This window comes from Colletes gigas, unplaced genomic scaffold (genome assembly GCF_013123115.1).
Source record: "Colletes gigas isolate AHSC1104 unplaced genomic scaffold, ASM1312311v1 Colletes_gigas_Sc00012, whole genome shotgun sequence".
In the NCBI taxonomy this organism is placed as follows: domain Eukaryota; kingdom Metazoa; phylum Arthropoda; class Insecta; order Hymenoptera; family Colletidae; genus Colletes; species Colletes gigas.
The window spans coordinates 4,371,773-4,393,886 of NW_025106641.1; the positions used below are offsets into that span (position 1 = coordinate 4,371,773).

The following is a 22,114-nucleotide window of genomic DNA, read 5'->3' on the forward strand; positions in this document are numbered from 1 at the left end:
TATAATCGATAGGAATAGCTGAAACTTTTTTAGGTATATATGGTCAAAGTAAATCTCAAATTAAACATAGAAGGGAGCAAAAATTATAGTAGATGGTATAGTCATTGGATAGGGGATGAAATGCCCTTTAAAATGAGCGTTTGTACGAGTCGATAGCTTTATTAGTTCCGGAGATACAGCGATTTTAGTTTCAAGTCGACGCGGTGGCTAGTTTCGGAGATATGAGGGTCCGAAGCGTTTGTTTACATTCTTACTACGGCCTTGTCAAGGTCGTTGACCGGCACGTGCTCGGAGAAACTAGGTCACTGGGCCACTCGGCCGCGAGTCACGTGCGAGAGAGAGAGGTCCAACGCGACGCGTCAGACGGAGACAGCGATAGTCGAATTAAGAAAAATTACCCCTTTACATAAATTACGATATCTTCGAAACGGAAAGTCGGATCGTCAAAAACCAAAAGCCATTTTAAAGGGGAGGCTTTGACGCTTCTAACGATACCCCAATAATTAATAAAACACTAGTAGTTTCGGAACTGCATGCGTGTAAAGTTTAACTATTTTTAATACTGTTCCGAGACGAATATTTCGGACGAAACGACCGAATATATATTGTTTTCAGTCGCGTGGAAAATTTAGTTTGACAGAAATAAATAAATTTTTAGCAGAAGTTGGAGGTTCGTTTGCCGTGCATTGCGAGGCGGTGAAAATCGACGCGTCTAGCACGGATGATTTCGTCGCAAGACGATGAATGTGAACCGAATTGGAAAAAGAAGTCGACGCGTCGTTCCGCTGACGAGTTTGAACGTTCCCCGGAGAGTGGGACGGATTAAGCAGAGGCTGGCTTCATGCATAAATGGATGACAAGGACAAAAGGAACATCCTGTGACGCGCGCGACATTTTCACATTCATCGTTCAGGCTCTACCGATATACGACACGTGGATACGTGTCCACCGTAGTCACTCGAGAGTTCACGTCCGGCAGCGTTCCTCCGTGTTTGCGCGGATGCAAATAAAGCGTGAGCAGATAAAAGGCTTCGCTGTCCACAGTGTCGACTCGCGTTTCGTTGTTCGTTTTTCCTCGTCCCTTCTTTCCTTTCGAACGAACACGACGAACAGCAATTGCCAACCCCCCCACTCTCCGTTCTTCCTTGTATTCCCCTCTGATCGACGTTCCGCACCATGCACGATCATTCAGCATCGCCCAGCAGAAATAAAAATTTCCTTCGGTGCTCGCGACGTTACGCTTCGTACTTTAACGATGCTCTCGAACGGTTCAGGATTCTTTATTATTTTATCGACACGATCCTGTGCCACTTTATCGAATAATTTTAAACAGGCAGCCGCGTGGCTGCAGCGGTAACGAGAGGGTCAAGATGATGGCGGTAGTCGAGCAGGTTATTTTGAAGTCGTTAAAAAGGTCGTCGTCTGATTTTCGGGACGCGTAATATATCGCGTCTGTCGCTTAAGTCTCGGAAAGGCGCGAGACCTCGAATGAATCTCTCGCTGGAAAGTAGCGTCAAATTAATGAGTTACCAAGAGACGAGTTTCTACTCGGCAAAACACGAGTGGGGCAGAGCGCGAACGAGGGAGGAAGGGGGCCGGGATCGCCGCGGCGCGGGTTTTCCGCGAAGGATGGGAAAGGAAGCACCGTCATACGCTAATTAATTAACTGCGCGAAAGAAACGAGCTACGAGGGTAAAAATCTATCTCGACGGAGTGGAACTTCTCGGCGATTGCACGCGAAAACACGCGACCGTCGCGTCACTTATCGACCGTGGAGACGGGAAATTAATTTACGCGAAATATCTGTCTCTCGTTTTTCTCTTTGACAGGGGGGGAATTAGGCCATAACTGAGCGCGTTTTCCAGTTCCCCCGACGGTGGGGTTTCCAGCGCCTCAAACGGAGCACCGTATCGCGGGAGAAAGCGAAATAAAATAAAAATCGCAAAGCTCTTTTCGTCGTCGAGGAAAAATAGATGTTCGCCTCGTTCAAAGCATCGGGTCCGAGTCACCGTGGCGAGCTCTCCGATCGTTGTCGAAGACAAACGACGACAACCCCGGGGAAATCAAAATAGAAAAGGGCATTATGTTACGACCCGGCTTTCGAAAATGAGAAGACGCGCGAAAACCAGGCCAGCCACTTTACGCCCGACTGCATGTTTTAAGAACATCAAATCGCGTTTCCTGTTCGCGTTCGCGATAACGATAATTTCGTTTTCCGATTTCCGTGCGCGACCTTTGGCGGCGGCTCGCGTAAATTGTCGGATCAAGGGGTAAACGCGTTTGAATTCGTGCCAGCCATTTATATTGACCCGGAACGTGTGTTAAAGTACCTGGCGAACGAGAATCATTTTCCGAGATTGCACACGTCTTACCTCGGATAAGGAAATGCTCGCGCGATCGACGATTTTGACAACTCGATGTTAGCGAAAATTTGTATCGATCGACGGTGAACGTGTCGCGTCGGAATCGACGGGTCCGTTATCGGTAATATTTATCCCGTAAAATCGAACACGCGTTTAACGGTTTATTAACGTGCCGTGAATTAGCAGCTGTCACCGCACGCGTTAAGAGAGATGATTTATCGATATGGACATCAAACATACATCGGCATCGTTTATCTGCCGCGTTGGAATCAAGGGTGCACGCGTACCGGAGATAAAAGCTGCGCCAATATCGGTGCTTGCAAATGTAAATGAGGTCAATGATCTGTGATTGGTCACCATTTATCTATCAATAGCTACGGGACGATCGTCGGCGCAACGTCCGTCGGAGCTATCATTAAATCTCCACCGTTTCCATGGAACTCGCTGACCAACTGTGGCGCCCGGGTAACTACGTAGTCCGACTTAACGCGGTGCGGTTACAATTCCGTTACATTTAGTCGAATGTCTTTGGTCTATCGTTACGTGGATCGTACGTTCGCGAGGTACGTATTAAAAGGCGAACCGTAGCTGGAATTATGGTCAGGGATTGGTAACGATCTCCGAGCAAATGGCGCGAATATAGATCGTTCCTGGAACCGAATCTATGCCCACTTTCTTTTACCGTTCGAATTAGTTGGGACGCAGTAGTCGAGTAACGAATGTGGTCCAAACTTATTGGATAAATTCATAATCGTATAGTAAATTAAACCGATATTCTAAAGGGAACCAAACTAGGCAAAGCCTCTGAGAACTAGAATTCATTATTTATTATTTATTTTAATGTTTCAAACAAGATAATGTTAAGAGAGTAGGAAGTAGGCGGGGAACTAGCTGTTCGAAATTAAAAACCTTGGAATTACTCAGGAGGAATCCAGGCTAGATCGTTTTATAAGGAAACTGAATAATGAACTTATTGCGTGGCTAGCTCGGTCATTTCTGCAGAATTAATAGTTCAAGACTGCGTGGAAATTTGGTCATGTACCAACTATACTAACCGAGACAATTGCATGCCTGCAATTTTGAAAATGTAGGTTCGGACATATGCGGTGGCCAGAGCTCACTAATATTGGTGGGCCGTGGCCACCAAACAACCGACCGCACCGATCCATATTGTCCACCACTTGTAGTGTAACAATTAAAAACAATTTGTTAGCTGTTCTGAAAACTCGAGGAACGTTAAAATAGTCGGATATAATATAAGAAAGCTGAACAATCGATTATTATGGTGGGTGGTATCAGTGTTGTTATTATATGGTTCTGCAAGCTCAGAGTATTAATGAACTTCAAAAAACGCACTGTCACGAAGAAAAAAACTCGGTCGTTTGTTTCGTCGAATATTATGGAGATAGACCATCCATGTATACGTTTCGTCGCTTCATAAATAATTCATAGTTAACCTGAAAATTCGTGGAAAAAAATACATATTGCTAAGCAGACCCAAAGTAGGTTTACGTGTTTTATCATTTTTCTTAAATACCACTTCCGTGGGAGGTAAGCACTCCTCCGTTTTCTCCGCACGCTCAGCCAACATTCTCCGGTACAGATTTTCATTTATTTTTACCAAAATATGTTCGAGGAGACCGGGACTGATGAAATATTAGCTTTTCGCTGTTTCGTTGAGCGCCATGGTGGCGAAACATCCTCATACATACTTAAACTGCCATAAAAATATTAAATTCATTCACGGTTTCGTTAAATAATTCTGTGGATTTCATTTTTGTATTTTAGAAAAATGACAGTTTTTAATGCCTGTTAAAAATTTAGTTTGCAAATTTAAAAATCTTGAGACTGCAGTTCCGGTCGCGCCCTTTACATATTAAATTTTTAAAACGGTGACACTGTATAATTAACTTGTAAATTAACATGAGAATTAATTGCAGTTAGCGCTGCGTCGAAACGATACGAGATCAGCCATGCGCTTTTACGGGTCAAGCGAAAATACCTGACAGTATTATATGTCAAGATAAAATTACAACACCGCAGAAACTGTTTGACCGGACGGCTGCCGGCAGTGACAAAATTCATTTTAAATGTAACGCAGTGATAAAATGTTATAAAGCGTAATTGGTTTCGTAATCGAAGTAGTAGAAATTTCTCTTCGATTCAAGGCGCAACATGTAATTCCCGAAAATTGTAAAAGTGGTCCACTCTGATACGAACATCTCTATGGCAGCTTGAATATTTATGGAGTTGCTCTGCCTCCATAATGCGCCACGAAACGATGCATAACTAATTTTTCACTACTGTTGGCTCTTTTAACGTACATATTTGGATGAAAATGTACGAAGAACCGCGGCAGAGAATGGTAACGAAGCGTGCGTAAGTGGAGAGGGTGTTTATTTTATAACAGCAGCATTTTACGAAAATATCAAAACACGCAAACTTACATTTTGCCGTGTTTAACAACGTACATTTTCCCTGGAAATTTTCCAGTCAATTATGAATTATTTATGGGGCGACGCAACGTTTGTCTGGATCGTTTACCCCTATAGAATTCGACGAGCGGTACACGCATTTTACAATACGCTTTATAGTTTCAGAAAAAGTGAATTCGTAACCGATAAATAAATAACTTGTTTCAGCGTTTAGGGAGATTGAAAAAGGCTCGGTGAATAGGTCGTTAAGCTCTGATATTTTCGTTGAATCTTAGAACCGAGTCTACGTGTTCGTTTCCCCGAGAACGAAGTTTGAGGGTAATTCGCAGGAAATGGGAGTACGCGTGGTTCTTGGAGGTAAACTTGCGTCAAAGAGGTGGTGACATGGTTGACGAATCAGTGCCTGATTTGATCATCGTAGGGTAGTCTTTCGGAATTGCAAACTCCCGCCCACCCTGTTATGCGCGGGTGGCAGGCAACTGGCGCGGAGTGGCGCAGGAACCCTGAGTCCCGAGGTAGTTAGCGCATCCGTCGAGATCGCTGTCTCTGCTCGAGTTCTCGGTTTATGTTGCAGCAATTTGTTAATAACGAACGCGCACGGACACTCCGTTTTACGATATCGAGCGAACGCGACATTAAAATCAAACGACAATGGACGTTTTCGACCACCTTTCCGTGTCTCTTACCCGCTCGTTAAGAGATTACGTCAGCTTAGGTTCAAATTACAACGTCTAACGTATCGTAGTTTGCATTTTTAACGAGCACGATAGATCACTTTTACGAATAATGGATGCTGTTGGCTTTGTCATTAGACCCCGGGAGCCGAGTCGTTGGCCGAAGAATTAGCGCTCGGATTGCGACTGCCGAGCTCAAAGCTCAACAGTCTACAAAGGAGCCTGGAATTGCAAAAAGGCAAGCAAAATTATAAAAGAACAACGCTTCAACGTCTAAGGAGGGATCGTATTATGCACCAAGGTTCGCTGATTGAAGGTGAAATACCAAATTATAAAGTTATCTTAAAATACTGTACAGAACAAGTCTTCGGATGCATTTTTCACGCGTTGATTACTCAGATATCGTTGATCCGATTTTGATGCAATTTTACATTAATATTACGTTTTGGTAAATTGTCCTTCTTCGGATTCGACGAGCGTTGTTCCTGTTCCTATATTGGTTTATTTAATATTGTCAAATTTCAACCGACAATAAGCTCCGGCACCGAACAAATGAACCAATAGTTACCCCAATGCTGCCAGCACAATAGGGCCAGCCCGAACATTGTTGCCAACACAATAGAGTCACCTAAACGTTGTTGCCAATATCGCGGCGTTAACTGGCTCTATCGTTTCAGGCCATGTCATGTTTCGTTCTTATATTTCGCGCTAGGAAAAGGGTGCAGTTTTATTCCATAAACATCGCAAGTTGATAAGTATATAAAACATTAACGAATAGTTTTCTCAACTATTTCCTCGATGTTTGTTGAAATCACGGAGTCCCCAAGATCGACTGTATTTGCTTTGGTAGGTAATACGTGTTCAGTTTACATTATCTTAGTTGGGATCTTGGTCTGTTTATAAACTCCAACAGATACCGCGAAGGAAACTTGCGCTAACCTAAATGCATCGCGCCGAAATCCAATCACTAAACTCATTCAAATAATATTGAATTATACCGAATTAATTTTTGTTTGCACCGTCTAAATATTCGAGATAGCGAAGGACTAATCGAATCGTCGATTGTATCGATGCTAATTTAATCGTTGCAGCGGTCACCGTAATCCGGATGACTGCTAAGAATAATTGATGATGCATTCGAGCTTTCGAGACAAAGAAATTTACAGATTCGTCCGTGGAGGAAAAAATGATTCCGGGTCGTCTGAGGGGGGCGTTTGATGAAATTCCGTCGAACCGGGCACGATAAGAGTTAATCGCGGAACAAGCGACACGTAACAATAGGCTGCAATAACGGATGGCGGCACGGTTTGTCGGTTCGTCCGTACTGTTCCGCGTACGAGAAGTCCGTTACGGTGTTGTGTAACAGAGCGAGGACAATGGCGCGATAATTCGAGCCGTTGAAACGCGCGTCCGAGCTGCCGTGGACCGCGTAACGTCGCACACGTAAGTCCCGACCACAATGCCAGCGCGAAAGCGGGTCAATTAACTTCTCGATCGAGAACGTTTCCACGGACGTGCGGCGTCGTTTAATCGAGCGTCGTTGCGCCTTGAACAGTGGACGTCACGCGGGCCGAGGGGACACTTTCAAAATTTTGTTCAATTTGTTAGATCTCGAGCTCTAATGCGTCCTGTCCTGCACGCCAGATTCCGCGGAAGTTGCACAAGAGACTCTAAGTTTCGAGGAAATTGGACCATAAATTAGAGTCCTTTTAGTCGGTGTGTATGGGGCTCGTGATGTTGTGTCAGTTGCCATTGAGTGCGCTGCTCTGGACTGTTCCCAGAGAAAGTTGGCTGATACTTTCCAGCCCTAGCCAAGTCTCTAACCGCTTAACGCTCACTTTTTTTAGGTCGATGGTGGAAAACACAGCGGCAATATAGCACGGCGGAGCACTCTGTATCCGAACCGGCGGGGATATATAAGTGCACGGATATTAGGTTAATCCGAAAATGGAGGATTTCGTTCCGGTCGATTCCCCGAACGCGTTACTTTGATCCTTTAAGTTTGCCACGAGCGATTAAAGTCTGCGTGCGATTGATCGACCGCTCGTTTGGACAGCGAGGAGAGCACCGGTTCAGCTTCCACTTCGGGAAGTCTTGTCCTAGGATTCTTGGAAGTGAACTGCAACTGTCCAAGACTTCTTAAATTTTTCATAAACTCACGTACGGCGGACGTTGCAACTTGTTCTTTGCCATTCTAACGCAAGATCACTGGATTTTGGTCACCCAGGGACATTTAAATTGGGGGTTTAAGGACGTCGAGGGGGTTGATTCGTGATAAAATAAATAACTGTTGTAAGAACGCGTGGCGGTAATCGGTTTCGAAACAATTGTCCCTGGAAGTTTAGAAGCGGGGTTAAGGGACGTGCGGTTGAACGGCGTGAGGCGATAGTGGGGTGGGTGTCTGACGTCAGCGCGATCGGTGGTTCCTTCGGACGGAAGGAGCCGGAAACAGTTCGCAGGTGCACGTCGGTGCTAGCCAAGTTTACCGCACAATCCAGCGATTCATCGCGAGAAGCAATTAAAGTTTGTATGTGAGTTTGATGATCTTTGCTCCGTTTCGTCGTGTCTCGCTCGTACACGCGCACGGTGGATTACGCGATCGTAACGATGTACTCGCTATGGTCCCTAATTATTAAGTTCCAAGCTTTCGTCGGGACAAGGGGGTGGCGGTTAAAAAATCGAAACGACCGTCTCGTACGAACGGAACAGTCGAGTTTCGAGCAGCCCTCCTCGCCGGGACGAAGATTCAATCGGATTAGAACGGCGAGGGTACGACGTTCAGCGAAAATGGTCCGGTCAGCAGAAAGTTCCGCGCAGACGAACGGAATGGAGGAAAAAAGGAAACACGAGAATGGAGGTAACGCCGCGGTGCGGGTTTCCAGCAAAGAGAAGAGGCGCGAGGGGCGTCGACGGACGAGCAAACGTGAAACCGCAGACAGGGTATACGAATAGACCTTACTCCTTATGAACTTTCGTGGCCCAAATTTACTGCCATACCGACCTAAAAATTGAGAGGAAACTCACTCAATTAGCGTGATAGGTAAACAGACTAGTTGTATGTAAATGCATATGATTCTTTGACTAATTAAAGCTAAATCTGTTAACGTAATGGTAATGGGGCTGTAGAGCCTCATAAAAATTAGGTGAAAGGTCTACTCGTGTACCTCGTCTGCGGTGAAACGTTGCTGAAAAGGAGTAAGACGTCAGCGAAGTTGCTCGAACGATCGTCGAGGCGGTCTAGAAAGGGAAACCGTGGGAGGGATTAATAGCGATATTGCACCGTAATATCACGGCGTGCGCATTTAAGGGGTTTAAGGGTTGCACCCGGGAGATGCGTTTGTGTTAGCGTCAACGATCCTGGACGGTTAAGCGGGAAATGCCAAGTGGCGCATTCTCGTTAGTCGATGCGTCTGACAGCGAGTGTACGATTACACTGGCTATGACGTTTGATCTTCGACGAGGGTTCCTCGTGCTCGTCGTCTATATCCGACCGAACTACGGTCCACGGGCCAGATTCGGTTCCCCGTTATTACTTGTCCGGCTAATAATGCTCCTCGAGTCCATTTCGTCCCAGAATCACACTTATTCAGCACTGGACGTTACCACTAGGTTTACCGATATGGGGGCACGAGGCTGGAGTGGGACTTCCTGGCTTCCGACAGGTCGAAAACCCCGATCTAATTGATGTTCTCCTATATCTAAGCTGCTTCTTCGGTCGTAGCCTGGTGACGGAGAATTTCGATGAAGTTGGCGGGCCCATTCTGGCCAAATCCACTCGTCTCACCTCCTCGCGGGGCCCCCGGGACCTTGGATCGACTCGTTCGATTCAGGGTGCGAACGAGCGAGTGGTAGTTGATTCGTATTAAATTCTTCTCCCTACAGATACCTTTAAATTGTTATCGACTCTCCAGATATGAAATACAGCGTGTTCGTTTTCGTGTTCGTGTTTGTGTTCGACGAGCTCCCCGGTACGAACGCCGAAACAATACCTTTATGATCGCGAGGGGGGGGACCACGAAATTGAATCAGAACATTTCTCATTGCGCGAACAAAAGTCCTTTATTTACTTACGCGTAGCACGCGTACTGCGTAAAAGCTCTTTGTTCGCGGCGGCCATTGCATCATACCGCGATACATATTCGTCGTTGCGCCAAAAACGTTATACGTTGCTGGTTAGCATCTCCACTCGTCCCGCTCCACGCAATTCATTGCCGGTGGACTGCATTCACGCACGGTTCGTATCAATCATAAAAATGCTGTTCAGTATTCATAGAGTTTATGGTAACAGCGTTGCCTGTGCATCCTGCCGCGGCTGGTAACAAAACATTGCCAAGTTAGCGCCGCGACAGCCGCGAGTGTGCCCCGTCGAAAAAGACTGGTAGCGTATTATACGTCCGCGCAATCTCTTCGCCTTTCATACGCACATGACGGTTCTTGAATGCCCCGTGCACCGATTCACAAATTCGCTCGCATGTTCCCGACATATTTCTTCGGCGAAAAGCGCAGCCAAATTGTTTGCTTAGCAAATGTAGTATCGAGGACACTCCGTACGAGTGGATGGGAACGATTGTGCCCGACGAGTGTTCGGAACGGAATCTTTGAACGTGGAACGAAAGCATCGAGGACGTTTGTCCATCTTGCGCGTCGAACGGTTTCCCTATGACGTAGGATTCGTGAATCTCGTCGAAAACATTTTCCAAAAATATTCGACAAATTCTATTTGAGCTCCGTGGGAAATGTTCTGGTTCGAAGAATCGAAGATAATCCTTAATATTCTTGTCGTTGCGAATTTACATCATTTAATATTGCTGGAATTAAATCAATACTCGGAACTTTGTTGATATTCGTGCTATTAAACTAATCAAAGACCTCCGTGACATTTATCGATAAAAACTAACATTCTTCGGTATAATCCGTTCCTTGGAATTATAGGTAGTCGAACAGAAGCCACGAAATAATTATTATTTGCCTAAAGAGGCTAAAATTTCCGGTCTCCATCGACCCGCGATAACGTTGACGCAACGCACGAGGAACGTTTCCTTTTTTACTTTGGTCTTTGTTGTTCGACCGCGCGGCTTCTTCCGGGTGCTCGCAACTCCTGAGAAGCAATTAACACTTGCCAGATTGCAGCGGTATATTTTACGCGGATAGAGGTAGACCGTGGGCCAGAACGGAGGACCCGGCCGCATTCCTGAATACGCAAGCAGTTTCTTTTTAATCCTGGCACGCGTTTAATAAGCGCGGCGTTGTCCGTTTTGTCAGGAGGCGAGCCAAGGACGTTGCCTGGGAAATAACTCATTCCTCCCTGTTCGCGAAAATCTCGAAAAATCCTCGCGGCTACGGCCACGAGCACGCCTACCCCTTGTTATTATTACTTAAAGTACGGGGGATAAGAACACAGGTTCTCGGGAGTCTTCCGAAAAACTGAAACTGGAGAACAGCCATGATATTTATGTTTTTCTTCTGGTAATCTCCCGAACGATCCAGACTCCAGTTTCTCTGGCCACGTTCGTGTTAATTAAAGATCGTATGTATTTGTCGCACGGATCGTAATCGCGTACATACGTAATGCATAACTTCGTTCATGCATGTATACGCAGCTGTACCAATGCATGACTAATAAGGGGATTGATCGTCAGCCATGTTGGAACTGGTGCGTTATCCAGTCGAGAAAGCGAGCCACGTTATTGCCTCGTCGAGTCTCGAAAGGAAGAAACGGCCGGAAGCTCGATAGTCCGCGGCGTGTCCTGCGAATACAACGACCCGTAAGATATGCGAATTCGTATGAATTTTCGCCCGACTCCAGGGGGGGAAGCGGCGCGGGATCAAATTTATTCCCCCCTCTCTATTTTTCCTGCTCAAATTCTCTGCCCCACCGTTGGCATCCGCGGCACAGATTAAATATTAATATTGAATTCTACCGCCGCGACTCGAATATCACTGGCGCCTCCGCGAGCAAGACGTTTCGAAAGTTTTTATCGCCGACGCGCGAGAGGAACGGAGCCCAGTTTCCGCCTGCTTTATGCGTTTCTATCCGCGTGAAATAAGACTTTTTACGAGACACGATAATGCCGGAAACCGGATAGGTCTGCGCCGCGGTCGCTCCTAATGGCCGCCGTTCGAGATTTCCCGCTACTCGGAATTGTTTACCATTGGCTTAGGATTTGTTCCGTCTCGAGGTCCTCGTACCCGCCCACCTCGCGTGTAATCCTGGTTAGATAGTGGCGTTTGTCGCATCGAAAAGACGGAAGCATTGATTTTAGACAATGGTAAACTACGCGAATTAAAATTCGTCTTGTTTCGATTCCACGGTGAAAAATTCTGTCACTTTTATACGAACGACGTGGCGATTAAAGTGTTGATAAGTACAAGAATACAACGGAATTTTTCACTAAGAAACTACCAGTGATTAGTTATAAAAGTCACCCCTCTTCATCGCGTAGGAAGATTATAAAACCATTTTAGAAGATGTTCGCGGTAAAACCGTCGCAGAAACAATGACTTGGATCGAATGCGTGGATATAAGAAGTGGGACCAGCGTCGGTACGCGTTCCCGAAGAGATACGGCGGTTCTTTTGGATCGGTCCTGATCCTGGTTTTATGGGACTCTCCATAAAAGCGATATTTACGAGGATCGAATCGGTCGTCGACGGAACCAGCGAGCGTATAAAGAACAGAGGAACGTAGAGGCGATTTGCGGTTTAACGAAATCCCAGTTTTGCCCGCGGGACCGTTTCCGGACTCGCGTGTGTCGGATGGCTTGCAAATCCGCGATCGAGAGTCCGCGTTGGTCGTGGAAAATGTGGGAAGCCCTAAAAGCTTCCACGCTTAAAGCGCCGTTCTCCCTCCGCCGGAAGAACAGCCTTTTAAATATCATTTTCCCCGAGCGAAATGAGATGTCCGCGATATTGCGAATTACGTAATCTGAATTCCACGTGGAAAGTTTGTCGTTCTAGGTCACCGCGTCCCGTTGCTTGATAGCCGAACTTTCTGAAGGGTGGAAAGTATTCGACCTGCACTCGTCACTCCCGGGAGTACACTAATATTTGAACATGGCTAAGTATTGCGAGGAGAAAGAGAGCCTCGAGCTAAGAAGGGAACGGAACCGTGATTAAATAGAAGAACCGGAACCCTAAATACTTTTCTTTACGAGGAACGATCCGGTGGTAAATCGAGATGGAATTTAGATCGTAGCCACCGCGCTTTGGATAATAAACGAAAGGATTCAGATTTCCACAGCCTCTTAAAGCCGATCGAAATGTCTGATAGGACTCGTTCCCTTCGAGATCGAATCTTCTTTCACCGCGAATATCCGCGTTACTTACGGAACGCTTAGCCGGTACTATTTTCCGCGAACAAAAGAATTATTGTCACGTATCCGTGGAAAATATCGCGAATATCTCGTAAATAACGATGTTTTGGCTTACCTGTAGAGCGGTTCGCTTCTGCCCTCTTTGAACCACAACACCATAGAGACGGCGTCGTTCGGCTCACGGGGTTGTATATTACAGGGAAAATTCGCCCTCTGTCCTGCCACCCCTTGTATCGACTCCATAGGTACTGCAACATATTGACAGTTCGTTGAAAATTGTCCGTGGTTCGAGAAATATACGACGCGCTGGACATTATGAAATGTTCGTCGAGAAAGGGCCGGAAAAATAGCGTTAGAAGTTGCCTTTGAAAAATGCACCGTCGAACGAGAGGAAAGTTCGCGAACGCGGGAAATATGTAATTAATTCTCGGTGGTTTCTTGAGAGGGTTAAACGTATCGACGTCTCGTTTAAAAGCTTTTCATCGGTGGACCGTTTCGAGCACCTTCGGAATTAAGAATTATGACGCAGTTATGGATACGTTCTCCCCGAAAAAAGAGAAACCACCCCCTCCTCCACCCACCCCATCCGCCATCCATTACCGCCGCGAACTGTAGACGATTACGTTAATAGGGTGGAAATAATTTATCGTTGTTGCGTATTCATCCTTTTAGCGTATTCGAGACGGTTAACGTTACGCTCCGCGCGGCCTGTATGAAACACATTTTAACGCTCGGCTGGAAATAGCGCGCACTCACGCGGCTCGTTTAATCTCCGTTGGCGTTAAACTGACAGCGAAAAATCGTGCGCGAAATAAATTATTTTTTAAACCGTGAAATACGCACGGGAAGAAAACACGGTGCTCGTTCCGTGACCAAAGATTTAATCGGCTCTTCGCGCCGTTGAAAATATTCGCGGCGGTGTAAATGAACAGGGTGGACGCGCGCCGGGTGGACGTTACGCGGGCGTATTTATGCTCGCGACGCGTACGGCTTATAGAAATTTCGGAACAAAGGGTGCTCTAGGAACAAACCATGGCCGGGGATAAAGCGAATCGGTCGTCGGTCGTGGCAAAGTGGCCACTCGAGCCACGGTTCAGGCGACTCGTTATTCCGTCGTTCGAACACTTCCGGCAATAATGCTGATTTTTATCAGACGGAGGCACCTTCTTCCCTCGTTTCCCGCGAAGGACTCATGAATAATCCTTCCTCGTTCGATTTTTTCGCGTCTCTCGGACGCCCCGGCGCGTAATTAGCCCCGGTATTAATCGCGCGGGCGCGCCGTGCGAAAATTAACAACGCCGCCGACTCGTAAATCGTTCGCCGCGGCGAGCATTTGTCGTTCCGTTGTTTATCGGCGTTTTTCGTTGCACTTGGCGCGTCCGCGGTCGCGAAGGGGTCGGGATATTTTCACGCGCTGACGACCCCGGGGATATTCCACCGAGCAAAACGAGTTTGCGCGAGAAAATGATGACGCCGCCGCGGAGTTTGTCGATGAAATTCATTTAAGTCGATGTCGCTTCGGCGCTCGTCGCCCCGCGGTACGTGTCGAGGCGCCGTGCATTTTACCACGGAAACACGTATTGCATTTACGTTCGCGTTACAACGACTTTATGCAAGTACGTGCTTTCGCAAACTGTTACGTGGAAATGCAGAAATTCGTTCCGGTCGCCGGAGCCGCGGAGGAACCGTCTACGGGGGGCGTAAGTTCTCGTCCGCAGCCAGCCACGTGGCCGACATTTCGTGCACGGAACATTGAAAAATCGGACGAGAAATGTTTAGACGTCGGGACGCGTCGCGACGCCGGCTTCACGCTCGGTTAAAGACGGGTTCGACGCCCTCAAAAAACGAAACGCCCTCGAGTCGATCGCTCGACGCCATCGAAACCTCCGGCAAACGGACCGTGACTTATCCGTTGCTATTTTTCTTTATTCAACAGTCTTGCTTGTGTTTCTTCGTCTCGATAAAAAAATCGAAACTATCGTTGGATTTATTTCTTACGGTTTACGAAAGCTGTCGTCCACTTTATTATTAATTCCAGCCTGCAGAAACGGACGCGTGTAATTAAAAGCCAGGCTGGAATAAAGGGATCTTGTACGAAGTTTTTAGGCGCCTGGTCAAAGGAAAGAAAGCAGAGAAAGGTGAGGGAACACGATCGAGATAAGAGATTGTAAGACCGAGTAACGCGAGTCCGGACCAGAGAATTTGGCGTGGCAAGAAAGTCAAGATGTAGGGAGTGGGGGGATTTGGCTGGCGCACTGAAAGAGCCGACGGCACGAAATTTTGGGTTGAAGCGTATTATGTTGCGTAGATAAGGGCGCCTGTCGGAGTGGAGCACTTCATGCACGACATAACGGATGTGTAAGATCCACCTTTGTGTCGCGTGGAGCCAGTCTGATTCAATGAAAAGTGGGGTGACGCTGTCCTATTTTACGAGTAGGGAAAACCGAGTTGCACGAATTTTGTGCGCGTCGCACTCGAGACGAGACACTGTTGGTTAGGCACTGGGGTCCAAACAACGCGCACGAAATCCGATTCGCCCCGTTGCTGGGCGAATTAACTCTCCGCAGAGACGGTATTTGAAACTAGGAATTCACTGTTCCGGAGTTTGACAGTACCGCGAGACACAAAGTGTTTTTAAAAAAGATCGAGCTCGAACCGGGGGTTTGGGGTTCCTTTTATCGAGAGGGGAAGTCACAGATCGCGGGGAGGGAAGATTTGAGAGGATTCGAGTGTAGACCGTGAGAAACCAGCCATTCGTGAATCTTCGAGAGATTCATCTTCAAATATTGGAGAGACAGTATGCGTGGGATCGAATACGAGGGTTCGCAAGCTTGGAAAATGTTTTCTTAAATACTCGTTGAAAGATCATTTGTGAAAAGAAAACTATGGAGAAAGCACAGTATCGACTATTCGATGAAATTCGTATTCTCGATCTTTGTGGAGGCGAAGCGTAATGGCGAACCGCTGGAAGACAAAGTTTGAGAGACGCTGCTTTAAGCGACGTCAATATACATATAGATGGCAGGATATCCAGCGACGTATATACGTTGAATAACAGTGGACCCAGCAAGTACGGAACCCTGTGAAATAGCACAGTAGACAGAGCACTTCACAGAAAGCGTTTGGAATGGATTTAGTATAGTAACTTGTTGCGCGCGAGATGTAAAATATGTGCGAAACCAATTTAGAGGGGTATCATTTACACCTCGGCTACTCGTGCTTCGCCCAGTAGCAAGTTATGATTGAGAACGTCGAGTGCCTTTGTAAAATCGAGCGACACAATACGCGAAAGTTTACGTGAGTCGCATACACGCGACGCGCTGTCGAACGTTTGAATAAAAGATACGCGGTATCGGTGCTTCGCCAGAAGCCCGATTGGAACCACGGAACACCGACGGACCTTTTGAGAAATTTTTAAAGCCGGTTGCATCGAATTTCGAAAGGAAAGGGAAGCATAAAAGCGCGATTTTTGAAATCGTCTGTCCCATTTCGGTCGTTCGAAATTCAACGATCTTCATGGTTCGTTTTTAGATACGTTATATATATATATATTTTGTTTTAAACATGAATTCGAAGCAGAATGTAGAGATACAATGGAATAATACAGGTGGAAAAAAGTTGAAACGAAGTCGACTCAGTTGTTTTAAAAGCTCGAAGGATATATCAGGAGCGAAGCATGACAGGTTCAGAATTATAACGGGTAGATTCCGAATGGTAGAATGCTCTTTAATTACTTCTGCGTCTATGAAGTCAGGTAGAATGGAGTTGACATAATGATTATTGATGGTAGAAGGATCTGTAAATTAAGGGATGTGGATGAGTGCGCGACGAAGAAGTAAAATCTAAAGTTGGAGAGGCAATCCGAGAAAGTTTTCGATGAAGAATGAGGGGAGAGACATCCGGGGAAAAGTTTGTTTTTCAACTATTAACGCGGCGGTCGTATATTCCTCCATTTGTTTATATTTCGTTCGATCGCGACGCCGAACAAATGCCTTTGGATTTCGAACTTTATTTCAAAGGGTAAATGCAATTAAATTGTTTTTAATTGAGACAGGACGCGAGCAGTACGTTTCAACGTCTTTAATGTCGTCAAAGGCAACGAATCGAGTGTTTGTTTCGACTCTCTGTTCCCGACTTGCCGTTAAAATGCATCGTTTGAGCGGTCCGCGTGTATCGGTTCGGGATAGAGCCTCAAAACGTGGGTCTTCCATTTAGAGCAGCGACGCGAACGCAAATTAATTATAAAGTTCCTTTCGTTGCGCGTCAGTACAACGGAAACTAATTAAGCTAGATCAAGAAGAACTATTAGATAAAACAATTTTATATCCCGCACGGGTGACTTTTCACGGCGCGGAATTTAAATTAAATTCTTCAGAAAACAATAATGGCGGGCGGAGCCGTCAAGCGGTCATATAATAAACCGAGTGCTGCTTGTGACACTTTTGTTGATGAGTATAATTACCGCATCGCTGAACTCGGACCAGAATTTTGAAGCGACCTCCCTCCGACGATTTGTTCCCGTAAATTTTGGTTACTCGACTACCTTTCCGCTTCGCTTTTACCTCTATACAAATATCATGAATCGAAAGTAATTTCCCTCCGACTTGATTCCGTTTTAACTCGATTAAATATTAATTCCATTTAACGTTTGTCCGCTCTTTAAGACTGCGATCAAGATTCACAATATTTAGAGATATTTATGTATTTCAACCCTCACGAATTTTCTATACAGGGTATTCGATCACACCCTTGTGAGGTTTTCCACCGAGACTTCGTTAAAAAGTTATTAAAAAATTAAATTTAAAAATTTTAAATCATTGACGGAAAAAATTATTTTCGGCTACGGGGGTCTACTACAATCATTTTTGGTCGATAGGTATACCCCCGAAATCCTACGCACTTTCGAGAAAAAAATTCGAATAGGTGGTGAAAGTTTCGGCGAAAGAAAATTTTTCGAATCGCTCTAAAAAAAATATTTTTGGTTGCAGAGGCCAACTACAATCATTTTTTGTCGATAGGCATACCCCCGAAATTCTACGCATTTTCGAGAAAAAAATTCCTCACCGAAAATAGAATGCCGGACCAATATCTGATTTATTCCCCTGAAATTCCGTCAAAATTAAAAACTTTCAAATCGTTCTAAAAAAAATATTTTTGGTTGCAGGGGTCAATTACAATAATTTTTGGTGAATAGACATACCCTCGAAATCCTACGCACTTTCGAGAAAAAAATTCATTACCGAATATATACTGTGTGGCTGGAAATGTTTCTATAATTTTTTAACAAAGCCTCAAAAACCTTCCATTAAAATTTTTCCTAGGGGTGGCCGAATACTCTGTACACTCCTAGATTCGATATTTAAAATTTCGAAGCCTGGTTAGCCCCGAATATGGCGTTCACTCGCGTTAATTGGAATGCTAATATTTCGTCGATTTTTGGACGGTGAGACTCGGTACTATCGTAATGCTTTTCGCGGGAAATGATGGGAGGAAAAGAGGCTTTCAGGCGGAAGAAATTTGAGTGGCAAAGGAAAGGAGGAGCGGTAGGCATGTATCCACGAAGAATCATTTCGAAGGTTCGCGAAATTCCGTATTTAACGGATGCCTTCCACTCGGAAGCGCGGCTGGCCAAAAAGAATAGACCAAGCAGAATATCTTTCTGGTTCTTTATGTCCGGTCGCCGAGACGGAATGCCGGCTCGGAGAAAAACGGGTCGCAAAGGTTTCGGTGCAGCTGGCTTGCATACATTACGAGCTTTTATTCCGTGGGATAGGAAAATGGAGCGGACGAGGGGGTAGCGAAAGTTTTGAAAGATGGCTGGACCGGGGAAAATGTAGCTCCGGGGAACGCTGAATCGGATCTCGGTATTTCGACAAAGAGCCAAACCGCGAACGAACAGCCTTGCTGACCAGGATCGTTACTCCCTCGATCGCCTAGATCCACTCAGTGAAACAGAGGACCCTTTGTTCGAAGAAATCGAAAGCAAATTAGGTTCTTAATCGTCGTAGATTTAAAGAAACTCCGACTTAAATCGTAGAGAAAATATAAGAAATAGTTGAAGATAGGAATTATTATATTTAGGGGTTGAGACGATCCTCTGCAGTGCTTCCATTTCATCAATTCTATTATTAAAGACATGAATTTACACAAAGAGCGATTGTAGAACACTCGATGGACGCAGGCTAGCTTTGTAGTACGTGAAAAATCGAGCTTTCGAGGGGTGGACTTTTGACCGTTCGCAAAGCCAAGGGTTCCTGCTTCGTGTTACGCCCGTCTCCGAATGGAACGATGCTTTATTCATTCGAAACAGTGTCACGAGTTCGGCGATGCCCGCGTCCAACTTTTACAGAGTCGCGCGATACATTTTCGGCCTCCGAAACATCGTTCGAAAGCGGATAAAGGCGAGTCCAGAATTTAATAAGCCCGCCCCTCCGACCAGGGGAGAGAAGAATGGGATCCACAGAGAATCTCGAATTAAATTTTATATTTATTTTCGCTTATTTATTCATTCGACGTATTGGAACGGAGAGAGGAGAAACGTGTACGAAGGATGTGAGCTTTCAGGGGTTTATCTTTCGTCGAGAGTAACGCGGAATGATAGAATGTAATCGGACGGGATATTTTCGAAGTCAAAGCGTACATCGACAAAACGTTGTTCGACAGTATTAGCGTATTAAGCGGTTAAAATTAGGATTCCGGGCGGCGATTAAAACACCTCCGCCTCTAAGGAATTTGCTGGTTTCGCTGTTTCTATCGCGTCGATAGACGGCTAAATCACGGAGCCCCGGCACCGCATCGGAAATACCATCGCGTAACCACGATTTAGTTAGAACCACCACATCATAGCCAAGAGACACAGACAGAGGGTAGCAAGAACGCAACCCGTAAATTGGATGTGTTAGAACGTGATCCGCGATAATTCTGATAATGTATCAAAGTTAGTCGAAGATCACATTGATTTTTTATTAAGCTTTCTCTTCGTCCGCTTATAAGTATTTCGGAAGTTTCGAGACCAGAGTGATCCATATTTCATTTCGAATAGAGGACCCCCTTAAACTCGAAACTCTGGCCATGAAAGTCGGAGATATCAGACACGTCAGATTTTGGATATCGTCCAAGCGATCTCGATAAAAATCCTTTCGAATTCGAAATTGATCGACGCGAATGGAAAGCTTCTCTCTTGGGGGGTTATAAACCCGTGGGAAACGATAGCTTTGGGCACCTTTAAAGTGCATTAAAGGGTAACGAAATAATAGAGACAATGGAGGCGCGTGATCATTGTCCAGGCCGGCGTGCGGTGCAACGTTGGTGTGCTTTGGATCGGTATTTCTCGTGAAACGGAGAACGAGACTGACGACCGGGTAATTGGCAAACAATCGCATACGACCATTGTTGCCGTGTGCTCACCTTTTAACCGTGTTACGCGACTTCGATTCGAGCACACGCGACGCGAGCGTTGATTTTACAACGGATCCGAAATCCGCGCCGGGCGCTCCGTTAAAGCGCGTCGCGTACACGGGTTCACTGTTTGCGTTCGGGTTTACGATACGGATCGAAACTATACGCGGCACGTATTGGCGTAGCTTAATTTTAGAACGTTTTTTATAGACAATGGCGCGTGCTTTTTCAAACATCGACGAAGCCCGATTGTCGCTTTAATCGTTCGTGATTTACGAATCCCCCCCCTCCCGTTTGACAAAGGTCGAAATAATTGCGCCCGACCCGTCGATAAATCTCTCTCGTTCCACTGGGTGCCAATTTTTATTTTCCTGTGTATTAATTGGAAACACGCGAATTTGTACGTTCGCGCGACGACAGAGAAACGTCGAACCCGTCGACGGGATCCCGTTGGCCGTACGCCAAAGAGACGGTTGCTTTTCGAACGTTCCTGGCTCGTTCGCTGTTTACCAACTGACCAGTTCACGGAACAACGAAGATCGAAGGCCACTTTCGGTCTCGCAGTTTCCCGTGTCTCGAGGCACGATCGCTCTCCTATCGAAATTTTCATGGTGTCGCTTTCCCATTAACCGCTCGCGCAGGAAATTGATCCCGCACGAACGCCCGCTCCATATAATCTGGCCATTAAAATTTTATGAAACTTTCCCGTATAAAATACGATATTAACGAAAAGTTGTCAAACTTTGCGACCGAGTTGAAAACGCGATCAAAATTGTTATTGCGGACACTGAAGCTCGAATCTTCCTTCGAAGAAGGATTCTCGTTCGAGGGCAGAGTATTTTTTATGCTCGCGAGTATAAAAAGAAACAATTTAGCGAACATTATCGTCGTAATATAGTTTTACGACGTCCGACGCGGCGTCAGAATTTGTTCAGAATTTCTAAAATCCTCTATCACATCGAGGGCCTTAAAAAACCTTAACAGGGCTTAAAAGACTCCGGCGAGTACCCGCAGGGTTTTACACTCTACCCACCGGAAGTCTATTCATAGCCCTTTTAATTCGAGCGGTTTACTAAAGCTCAATATTCCCCATGAATATTAATCGTGTTTTTGATCGTCGAGATAAAAAAGGTCAATTTGAGGAAACGAACTCTCTTAACGGAGCGTGAACATGTTGATACCGAACCGGACAAGCAAACACAGATTCCATCGACTTGGCCTTTCCTGTTCTGATATTTTCTTTTCATATCTGCAAGATTCGCTTCGATTTAGCCCGCCTCTTTGCAAAGGTCTCGTAATTTTCAATTCGCGGCGCTAGAAACGGTGAGCATTTAAATGAAAATCGTCGGTCGCGATATTGGATCTGGCTCTCCGATTCCTCATTTGCAAGAAAATCGACGAGTTTGTCTTTGCTTTGTTACCGACTCGTCTGTTTTCCCCCCTCGTTTCCTTTCCAGCTGCTCGGCGCTGCCTCGATCCACTCTATCCTTTTTACTAACCGTCGCCTCGAGCCAAAGAGAACGAAAGAAAGAAATAAAAGAGAAAAAAAAAAAAGAAAGCTTACATTCCGGAGATTGGTTATAGAGAACAAACAGAAAGGAATCGATATAATTGACGTAGGATCGAAGGAGCCCAGCCGTTCCCAACAGAGAAGTTGTGTTCGACAAAATGTCAAAGATCGCGGGGCGTCCCGGTTGTATTATTCAGTTTGAAACCGAAAGCGCCGTACGCTACCTTCCCTTTATCTTTCTTTTATTGATTTCCTTTCCTTTCCATCGCTCGACCCCCGTCGCTATTTCGTATTCCGACCGCTTCGTTTTTATTCCGCCTTAAGAGTCGTGGTTCGTTTTAGGGATCAAGTTGGAAAGAAACTCCCGTTGCTCGATCTCCTTTTTTTCCTCTCTTTCGGAAACCTGTTATCGGAATTCATTG

General features: G+C 45.8%; 1 protein-coding gene across 1 annotated transcript in view; it reads right to left on the minus strand.

Annotated features, from left to right (window-relative positions):
• Positions 1-22,114, minus strand: part of LOC122398906 (hemicentin-1-like) — a 125,092-nt gene that overhangs the window by 93,291 nt on the left and 9,687 nt on the right. The window contains exon 2 of the mRNA XM_043399170.1: positions 12,900-13,032. Coding sequence (XP_043255105.1) covers positions 12,900-13,032 — 133 coding nt within the window. The remainder of the gene's footprint in view (positions 1-12,899; positions 13,033-22,114) is intronic.